General features: G+C 40.6%; 1 protein-coding gene across 1 annotated transcript; it reads right to left on the bottom strand.

Moving 5' to 3' along the window:
- Nucleotides 1–2,989: 2,989 nt before the first annotated feature.
- kcnj12a (potassium inwardly rectifying channel subfamily J member 12a) lies at nucleotides 2,990–10,360 on the bottom strand. The gene is made up of 2 exons (XM_034571058.1): nucleotides 9,750–10,360; nucleotides 2,990–4,659 (listed from the first exon to the last, which is right to left on the bottom strand). The coding sequence occupies exon 2, from the start codon at nucleotides 4,498–4,500 to the stop codon at nucleotides 3,199–3,201; it is 1,302 nt and encodes a 433-aa protein (XP_034426949.1). The 5' UTR covers nucleotides 4,501–4,659; nucleotides 9,750–10,360; the 3' UTR covers nucleotides 2,990–3,198.
- Nucleotides 10,361–11,049: the final 689 nt, after the last annotated feature.

The following is an 11,049-nucleotide window of genomic DNA, read 5'->3' as shown; positions in this document are numbered from 1 at the left end:
GTTTGGATTGATTTGATCTACAACTGGAAATTCTCTAGTTTAGATTTTTGATTGAAAATGTAATTTGCTTTAATTGATAAATGTACTAATAACAATAATAATAGGAATGCTAATCTATACAAAGCCCATTTGCAAAGTGGAGGATTGGGATCAATCACCTCAGGACCTTAGTCTTAGCTACACTCCATTACTTTGGTATCAAATCTGCTGTTTAACATCTGCACAAATAAATCATATGCATACAAATACAATAAAAACTCAAAAACATTCATCATTTTCCCGTCATCGTTCCTTTCATTTGTTATCTGTGACTCAAAAACTATAAATGTCTATGTTCAGTGTATTACAAGAGAATAATTAAGAATAGAGGTATTACAATTATTCCAAAGTGTGTGCTCCAGTGTTTATTGCTTCCATTCAGCATATTGCTAATATGTATTTAGCTGTCTACAGTGTGTGAATTTTGTAAATGCCAGAGGAATGGGAGTAGGTAAATAGGAGGATTTGTTGTATTTGTTGTACTGTTACTCGTGTAAATGTTTAGCCAAATTTAGTCTTGCACACATTCATTCTATTTATTAAAGGATATATTTGTCCTGTCTCGTCAAGTCTATAAAGATTTGAAACAGACATTGACTCTGTTTGTAACAATAGAAAAAGCTGTTACATTTGTCCACTATTACAAATGTAGGCCCAGCTCCTCAAGTCGGTTCATAATTCAAGAATATTTTAGTCTTATCATAATGCAAAGTGTTTTACACACCTCTGCCCTTGTCATACTTTCGAAAAAAGGATGTTAAATGCTAAAATGTTAAAACACACAATGTCAGGAAGTTTCTAAATTCACTGTGCACATTTAACATTTTTAGATATGATTGTAATTCTTGTTGAATCGATTTGATGAATGTAACAAATACTCTTATAAATTGATTTTTTATTTCAGGCTGTTTTTCTTAGCATTTGGCATTGAATACAGCAGGGGTGGGGAACCTCTGGCCTCTGGGATGTATATGGCCTGTGAGACATTTAATAAATTTTGTCCCTTTTGTGGGACCTCTCTTCTGGCTCTATGCCTGTCAGGTCACAGTCATGGTGAACAAAACACAAAAAAGGCCAATCTCAAGCTTAATTACAGCTTGAAACATACAACTAAAGTGGGTGAGTTGCTTGAATAAAGGTCAAATTCTTTGACAGAGTTTGGATGGACAACAAGCAGCTTTCAACACTTAAAGTAAAAGTATTCTGACAGAGACAATGTTACACAGGAAGGTTTCGCTGTGAACAAGCTATTAAGTGAAACCTCATACAGAAGGGGAACTTGTGAAGGAGCCTTGTTGCTGCAGCAGAGCTGCTTGCTCTGGAATTGCACAACATCAAAATTGTGCATTGTGTGCAAACACTGCATTTTACTCATCTGCGAGAACAAAAGCCTGCTTTGACGTGAATATGCTGGTGAGTTTGGTTTCAGGACATGAAACGGAAATCAACATATTTGTTGAGCTGTTTAATTAGGAACCAGCTGATATGCGTAACAACCTACAACATGAAATATTTTGGGTGCAAAGCCTTCTGATCAAATTCTATTAACTGTACGTCCTGAGGATTTTCTCAATCTGAGGAGACATGCACTGAAGGTTGCATCTCCGTTTCAGACAACTTTCTGCTGTGAGCCTTTCCTTTCCTAATTGGTTCTTTAATGGACTCAGTCCCACCTAAGACTTACTGACTAACACCTGAAAAAACAGCTGACAGCAGTATCTCCATCACTGCCATCTGACATCAGACTCTTTGCCAAAAAGAACAAAGTTCAACCCATTGCATTAGAGAGGTTACTGTGATATATGTGTTCAATAAAATAAGTAACTTTAGTATGGGCCTTGAAGCATTAAAAAAATAATAATAAGGGCCCTTGATAGGAAAAAGGTTTCCAACCCCTGACCTAAAGCAATGTCATTACATTACATTATTTAATCTTGCAAAGAACACTTTTTCTGTCTTTCTGTCTGTCTGTCCCCTGATACAGTTATTAATATGCATAGATTTGTTTTTAAAGAGAACAAAAATACTTTTGTGTGATCAATTTAGGCCAATTTGTTAGTCTTAATTTCCATACTTCATTACATTATTTTTCAAGTTATGTAAGTTAAGTTCACTAATCTTCAAGGTGCATTTCTTAGTATGTTTACAAAACACTATTATACATTTTTTATTGATTAATTTATCTGATCATTGGAGACCTGAATATTGCAACCTATATCTTGCAAAAATAAAAGTTAAACGACATGTTCATCAAAGTTGGTTGTCCTATTGGCTATTTGTGCTTTCTTTTTTTTTACCTGAATACTTGTCAATTTATGTTCGTAAGCCAGGGCCACCAAATCATGATGTTTAATTCTGTTCAACATATTTCTTTATGGTCTTCATAGTGCAATTATTTTTTTCAATTAATGATGGTGGCTTGTAATATTTTAATAGTGGATTTAAACATGAGGCATTTAGAGATGATATAAATAGTTGTTTTCAGTACAGGTTTACTTCTGTTCAACATATTTCTTCATAGTGCAAATTCTCCCTTTGTTGGTAGATTACCCCAATGTAAAAAAAAAATAGTGTGTTGAATTATGTTGTTTTCAGTGGCTTGCGGTCAGATGTTTCTATCATGGCTCATTGCATCTGAATGCTGCAGTGCATGAATTTAAATTTGTACCACTGAATACAGGTCCAGCCGTTGCAGCAATGCAAGGAACACTAAAAAGAAACCTTGCAACAGCATTATTTGTAAGAACAAGATGAAATAGCAACAATTTTAAGAGACGTTTTGGAAACTGATACTGCACACAAAACATAACTTACCTACGCAATGTATTTACAACTAAATATGATTACAAGGATCTGTCATAATAGTTTTTGATCCCTCTCATTGAACTCTTAACTCAAAATGTGAAAAAAGATTCAAGTTTCCATGAAAGAAGAAGGTCTTTCTCTGGCCTGTTCCTTGATTGGTGACATTCCTCACCACAATTTCTAAGCTGTGTACTGTTGCTTTCCCCCATTCCTTCCAGTTAAGTCCCTTATATTGTTGTCTTATTTCTTTTCCAATCTTTCACAGTAGTCAGTTCCTATGGCACTTTGCATTGTTCGGCATTATTACCCTTGGATAAAGTTATCAAAAGTTGACCTGGGGTCAGAAGGTAGAGGTCATATTTCCGACTCTCTGCGATATGACCGTTGATCCAGTGCTCTGTTGGGCTGTAAGCGATCAAACTCATGTCGGCTGTTCCGGTCTGGACTGAGGTTTGCCAGTACCCTGCCTCCACCACCTACATCCTCCTCCTCCTCATCACGGTGGAGGAAGGCCAGCTCATTTTCATAGCAGAAGGAGTTAGAGCTGGGGACTAGGAACTTGTTCTCCACCATGTCCTTGGCACTGCAGCGGGGGGTGGACGGCACCTCATATGTTTTGTGAAAGTGTGAGTAATCCACCTTGTACAGGTTCTTCTCCTCAAACAAGACTGGCTCATACCGGTGACCCCAAAGGATCTCAGAGGCCAAATAGGAGCTGCGAGCCTGTGTGGTCATGGCGGTTGCTTCAACCATGCCCTCCAAGATGACAACAACCTCAAAGTCTGCTGTCTCTAAGTCCTGTTTACTGATCCCAAAAAGAGGGCTCTCCTCATCGATCTCATGGAGAATAGTGATGGGTGAAACTAAGAAAATCCTGTCCAAGCCTTTATCAAAGCCCACGTTAATGTCTATCTGGTCTAAAGGGATATATTCTCCCTCATCCGTGATCCGAGGTTTGATGAGCTGTGCCCTGACATGGGCCTCTACAATGTGGCTCTTACGAAGATTCCCTACCCTCCACATGAGACACAGCTTTCCATCCCGCATGGCGATGACAGCATTGTGGCTAAACAACAGTGTTTGTGCTCGCTTCTTAGGCCTCGCCATCTTGGCCATGATGGCACCGATCATGAAGCAGTCAATGATGCAGCCCACTATGGACTGAAAAACCACCATAAAGACAGCCACTGGGCACTCCTCAGTCACACAGCGGTAGCCATAACCTATTGTAGACTGTGTTTCAATGGAGAAGAGAAAAGCAGCCACAAATCCATTGACTTGTAGGACACATGGAGTGAAGTTGTCATCTCCGGCGGGGTTATCCAGATCACCATGCAGCAAAGCGATGACCCAAAAGGCTAAGCCGAAGACCAGCCAGGAGACAACGAATACAAGAGTGAAGACTAACAGCATCCATCGCCAGCGAATATCGACACATGTAGTGAAGATATCAGCCATGTAGCGTTGTGACTTTTCCTCCATATTGGAAAACTGCACGTTGCACTGGCCATTCTTTTTGACAAAGCGGTTGCGGCACTTGCGGCGTGTGTGGATCTTGCCATTGCCAAAGCCGTTCATGCCATGCATGGTAGTGAGGCGGAGACCCTCTTCCTCGGATGACACAATGCTGTAGCGGTTGATCCTCCCCACACTCATGCTCCTGGCAGGGCCTCCAGCTGCAGGGTGAGAGGAGAAGGGCAGGCCTCGACTCCCAGTGTGTGATTGTGGCCCCTCACAGCTTGATCACTGGCTACACTGCATTTTAGTGAGTCATAGACAGAAGCTGGCTGGAAGTCGTGTGTTTTAATCCAATCCCTGTAGAGTGTGTCAGGAGAAGAGAACAATGTTAGCATCTTTATGTCACATAATGGACAAACAACACCATAACTGTGTATAAAAGCATCAACAAAGAACCAACCATAATAGCTTGTGGAGACTAAATGGCAAAACCTTGTTACATAAGTAGCACTCAAACTGTTTTTTCTGCTGATCCAAAAAAGAAGGTTTCAAGAGATATCAAGAGCTTATTAGACTGGATAAGGTGCCTGTGTGTTAGAGCCCAAATGACCACTTCAATTCACCAATTCACAATCATCAACAGTATTTTTTACATCTTCTCTTACCTGAAAAAAGAGATCAGATCGATAAACCTGGACCCGATTAAGAGATTGATCTTTCAGTAACCATGTTACTGTGTGCAGCTTCTGTTAAGTTTATCCTTCCACAAAACTAAATTATAGGAAACATAATAGGAAAACAATAAGAAATTTAAGGAAACAAGTAAGATTGTCATTGTGTACTATTAATATGTTGTTCGATTGTTTCATAGTTAACTTTTTAATTGCCCAGACACTCCTTGCCCCTTTCTTTCCCTCTCTCCTTCTCTTTCTCTCAAATCATAGTCAGACTGGCCATCATGGGCGCCAGGAGAAATCTCACCAAATCAGCGGGCTGGTACAACATAAAAACATCTGTACCATCCTCAGCAGGCAGGCAGAACTCGGCACAACACTAGTTTTTGCTTTGTTTGTGCTCATTCCCACCACGGGCATGTAGAGGGCCCTCTCTGTGTACCTGTCATTCAGGGTGCACATGAGTGTACTGAATGTGACGGGACTGGTCTCTCTGGCCAATCACAATAATCAACGACCCCTAGAGCTGCTGCCACAAACATAATATAATTCTGTGGAAAACATAAATCATGTCAACAATAAGCTACTACAGTATGTCTATATTGTCTTGGTTTATATTGTTTGCATCCATAATACCAGTTACTTGATAGTTACTTTACACTTCCTCTCTCTGCCATTTTGCTCTATTAAAACATCACGACTCAAAACCCAATAGCTCCTCACTGAAGGGTTCTCAAGTCTTTTGAATTTGGCTGGGTAAGTGAAGAGCTGCGGCCTCGTTGCAGATCCACTTCTGTCACGTGGCATTTCCTCTGCTTTTCTCTTTGAAATGATAAAGAGGGTTGGAAGTGGGAAAAAAACTGCTTGTATCTGGTTAGGTGTTAGTTTAAAAGCCCTGTCATATGGTATAGGCATATCAGCCTGTCAGTGTGTGTGTGTCTAAACTCCTAAGGGAAATGTGTGTGTGTGCATAGACCTAGACATGCAATTCCAGATGCTGTGTACAGGGATGGAGACTGGACTTTCTTTGACCCCATTCTGTACAATTTGCAGTCATATTAATCATTCTATGAGGATAAGGTAAATCTCCAACACCGTCCCATCGTGCTCCCTAAAAGTAGGTCATAGATTCTCCCCTCTACAATCCTGTGTATGACTTATTCATTGTAATTACTCACCACAGTTTAAGCTTAGAAGATTCTTACGAAATTAGACAACACATTTGTCAACATAAAGCTCATACTCAGTATATGTGTTAAAATGGCATTTGCAGTATGTATGGATCGTGGTCAAATCTTGATTAAGCAGCAGATATCCTGGCCACTGCATTGGACGACAAGTCTCAGGGTCAAGTTTTTTTTTTTTACCCATGGGTGTTGGACTGAGGCCCCTCTGGTGCAGGCAGCTTTTATCGCTTAGCCACGTCCCTTCTGTGCCTGTCTGCCTAAGACTTGACAGTTCACTCATGTGCGCTCCCAAATCCCAGGTGTCCTGCCGTCTGCCACAAACTCACACTAATTCCCTCCTTACTCACACTCTTTCAGGTGGAAGTTCTTCTGATCTGGAGCCAGATTATCTCATGCACAGTCTCAAATTTGTCCCTTAGGGGTCACACACGTCTGTATCAGGAAAACACAATGTAGCCAAAGAGCACACCTTATTACTAAATATAATGTTCCTTCCACTACTTTCAGATATATAATTCTGTTAAAATGTTGTATGTAAACCATACTGGATTGTCTAATCCTTTCTAATCGTATCTAGCACTTTTTAAACAGACAGTTAAATTAAGCAGGTTCACTTTGCTCGGTTCATCCATTTAGCATCTGTTTGACAAATCTTAAGCCTGAATATTCTCTCAGCATTTCGCTTTACTTCCTGTCTCCGCACTACACACCTGAGCAGCCCTACAAGGTGCAAATGTCTCAATGTTGCAATGATGTCGTTCAGTGGCCGGTGTTGAGTGAAATAGTCCAATGAAAGTAAAACCCCTCCTGGCTCCTGGGTGTCATTAACTAAGTGCCTCAGAGTTTCAACAGAAAAAATCTTGTCGAATCAGATTGTCATTCTGATAAGTTGTGCAAGAGGTTTGATTCGACATGGTGCATCTTTGGATTCAACACTATTCTTTACACAGCCAAAAAGGCTGACATTAGCAGCTGCAGATGACAGCTGGATATATAGGACTCTGAATTTCCTTAATTCAAATAAATGTACAGTCAAAGGGGGATCTGTAGTTCTTTAGCTGCAGGTAGAATATAATCATGTTAATGAAAAAGTGGTAACTCGGACAAACAAATAAGCCATTTTTTCTGACTGAAATCAGCTGTTGTCCAAAAAATAGGACAAAAGACAACTAAATATGAGTTCTCTGCAGCTGTTAAAGGTGTAAAGTTAAAGCTAGTTGTCCTTATTTGGAGAGTCGTGTCACTCTGGAAGTGATAGCATGTTCCAGTCCTGTGTTTTGAATTTTTGTTCTGGGATCTTAGATTTAGCTTTTAACACTGGTTGTTAATTCCAAGAGCAATTCAGTGCCATTATGCAAATCGTATGCTTAAACAACCTTTTGCGATCTTGTCTGCTGTGTGTCTTCTTGAGGAGTTGAGAGATGTGACTAAGAGAGATGATAACTTTGCAGCTAATGAGGAATGGATAACTAGGACAAATAATTAGATGTGCAAAATAATGGAAGGGACTCGGTGGAACAATGAGGTGGAGTGAGAGAAGGTACTTCATCTCAAGACAAGCACGCAGGAAACTGAGCTCAGCCACTACGATCCACCTCCCAAGGCCTTTGTGAAGGAAGAGTCGAGGCTCAGGTGTCTTTGTATTTTCCTATAGCTCACCATGCAGAACCCATCTCATCTCAAGTGACCTACAGGTATTTTTCTATAGAAAGCCACACCATCTCCCCATGCAGATATGCTTTCTGATTGGAAGCATGTTTTATTGTTGTTTTTCTAATGTAGTGCAGTAAAAAAAATGCTGCTAGACAAAAGCAGTAAGTCAGAACCAGACACTGACCAACCCTGGAGGCTGTGAGCCTCGCTATGTAGGCCATCTCCTGTGCTGAGATTACATCTCAGGTGCTTGTTGAGAGAAGTGTCAGAAAGAAGTGTTCATAAAGAAGTTGAGTCACCTTCTCACACGGTTAGAACAGCTGGTATATATATGCACGTGATGATTTTGTATCATCACGTGTGAAGTTTTTTAATTACTTACCCATTCACAAAGGCTGAATCACCCATGTTAAACGTGAACGGTTATTTCCAGTTTTAAATGACGCCTCTGGGTCAAAGCACAAAAGCTAAGATGCATTACTTAAAAGACAGTACTGCTAGATGTTACAGATGAAGCCACACAAGAAGATACTGTGTATACAGTAAGGTGTACTCCATGTGTTTGAAATATTATTGTAACCGTTTTGGGACTGTGTTATAATCTGTGTTTTGACTCAGTCCTGCTACGTGCTAAACTTGTCTTTGGGAAAATATAAGTGAATCAAATGGGAGATGAAAAGCACCATTAGTTCGGTGAACTGTCAGACATCACTGCATAATATTCATTCTTTTCCTTCTGTCTCTTTTGTGCCCTCACATCGGTGATTTCTTTATGCAATGATAAAAATGTGCTGTATCAGAATCAATACTTTATCCTGTGACCCCTACTGATATCTGTCCCTCCAGTATTATTATGCCAAATAAGATGCTACTGTTATCTAAAGTAACACACAGATGAAATTAGGTGTCCAAGTGTTTACAAGTGGATTTGTTACCAAGGAAGTAACAGTAGAAATATAAGTGTTTGTTTACATTGACTCAATTTGTGATTTTGCTGATTACATTCTGTCTAGATGTCCAATTTCTAACTAGTTTTCTGTCGTCAATCTATAAATTATGGTTTACTATATTTGAAAGTGCTATTGCAAAATTGCTTATTGGCAATGCTTATGGCTTGTGTTGTCTGACCCATGGGCAAAAGACCCTCCACAGCTATTCGGTTTAAAATGATAGGAAACCTTTAGAAAAGCAGCAGCCCTCCAGATTTTAGAAAATGTTTCTGCTATTGTCAATTGAATGTCAAGCCTTTAAGTTTTAGCAGGAGCCTACAGTTTTCACACAAAACAATGTGTTTATATCCTCTCACTCTGCTGTACCGTCTCAGTGAACAGGCTGTGATATGAATCAAGATCACTGACTTCAGGATTTAAATGTGCTTTGAATGGATTATCTTTAATTGTTGTCTTTGTCTGCCTTCTAGCTCTATTTCAGCTTTTTTATTTTCACCATTTGTGATCTGGGTACCTGTCAATATCATGCTGTGATAATGACAAGCAAGGCCCTGTTGGCCAGTAGGGAATTTAAGTTAAACCATGAAGATGATCAACCTGCATGGAATCAATCGATATTTTGTATTCTACAGAAAAGCTTTTCTGCACCAAAAAAGCTGTGATGTGATTTGTAATGATGTCATCTATCATGTCAATTTCGTTTGATCAATTTGACACATTTGATTTTCTTGTACTTTTAGAAGACAACATGGGCTCTGACAAAAAGAAAAGACTAGATTTAATTTAAATCAGATACTAGTTAAGTCTGATTTAAAACTGCTTGTAGGTACACATAATAATTTACAGGGCCAAACAGCAGTGACAGTGAGTAGACATTGTTGTCCACTGTCTCATTATGTTTATCACGACAGACCAATGAAATTTGACAAATGTCGAGGTAACAATCAGGCCGCAAGTTTGAGGTAAAGTTTTCCGTCCCTTACCTTTTTTTTCTACCTGTACTTCCCCAGGCTGCAGAAGTAAAAGGTGATATCTTCTCTCCCAGTAACCAAACTAAGGCATTCTCTCCTTCTGCCACCGCTGCTGCTCCTTCTCTCTCCGTGTTACTCTAATACTGGAGAAAACCACTCCATCATCTTCAGCACAAGGCACCGACCCCCTTTGAATTTCTTCATCCTGGCTTGATCTCTGTGCTCTTGTATTTTTTTCTCAGGAGCTGTTTGCGAGTGCAGGTGAAACGCAGTGGTAATGACCAGGCTGATTCCCAGAAAGACCCCCGGGGCCACGATGCTGCCACCGCCGCTGCTGGACGTGCAAAACAGGTGTGAAACCTTTTAATGAAGGCTATCCTAGTGAAAATTCAGGGTTTTGTATCTCCATCTTCCGAGGCAGTTTCTTCAGCTGGTCTCCAGGTTATCCCTCATCTTTACTAACATAAAGTCTGTCCTTCACATTTCCCATTAAACTGTACAATACTCCCTCACTGCGTATTAACTGAACAGCTCTCTCTATCAATCTTTTGCAATCTGATCTAGTTTGAACTGCTGTTCTGCCTCTCTCTCTCTCTCTCTCTCTCTCTCTCTCTCTCTCTCTCTCTCTCTCTCTCACACTCTCTCCCCCCTGACTATTTCTTGCTCGTTCTCTCCTCTCCTCTCCCTCCCTCCCTCGGTGTCACAGAAGCTGCCATTTGCAGTCTCTCTCCCTCCCTCCCTCCCTCTTTTCTCCTCCCCTCCTCTCTCCCTCCCTACCTTTTTTCTTCTCCCCTCCTCTCTCTCTCTCTCTCTCTATCTCTCTCTCCCTCCCTCCCTCTCTCTCTGTCTCTTTGTCTCTCTCCCTGCCTCCCACATCATGGCACCACCAGTTGACAGCAACTTGATGCACAGACGTATCATTGAGAAAACACGAGCAGACAATCCACCATTGTGTGCGATCACTTGTTAATCAAAAGTAAATGGAGGCCACATAATTAGGGTGACAGGCTTGAACACTGACTTCCCAAGCAAAATGAACAACTCAGAGTTTGCCGCTTTTTTGAGCACTTCTACTCTGCATGTTACCACATTCACCCTCGTAGAAAGGAGGCAATTCATTAAAGTTCCTCTATTAGAGTCAAACAAATTCACCAGGTGAGAATATTGATCGCTGCATGGCCTCAACATGACCAGGGCCTGTGTCTCTTTGACCTGCTGTAATGAAAGACTGCGCTGTGTGCGGTGTAGAGTGTGTATCAATATATCAAGCTGCTGGCTGCTGTGTCTCAATGCAGAGTGATGCCTTTCACAC

Source organism: Hippoglossus hippoglossus, chromosome 19 (genome assembly GCF_009819705.1).
Source record: "Hippoglossus hippoglossus isolate fHipHip1 chromosome 19, fHipHip1.pri, whole genome shotgun sequence".
NCBI lineage: Eukaryota > Metazoa > Chordata > Actinopteri > Pleuronectiformes > Pleuronectidae > Hippoglossus > Hippoglossus hippoglossus.
Note: the sequence above shows the minus strand (reverse complement) of the source record. Positions and strands in the feature narration are given on the sequence as shown.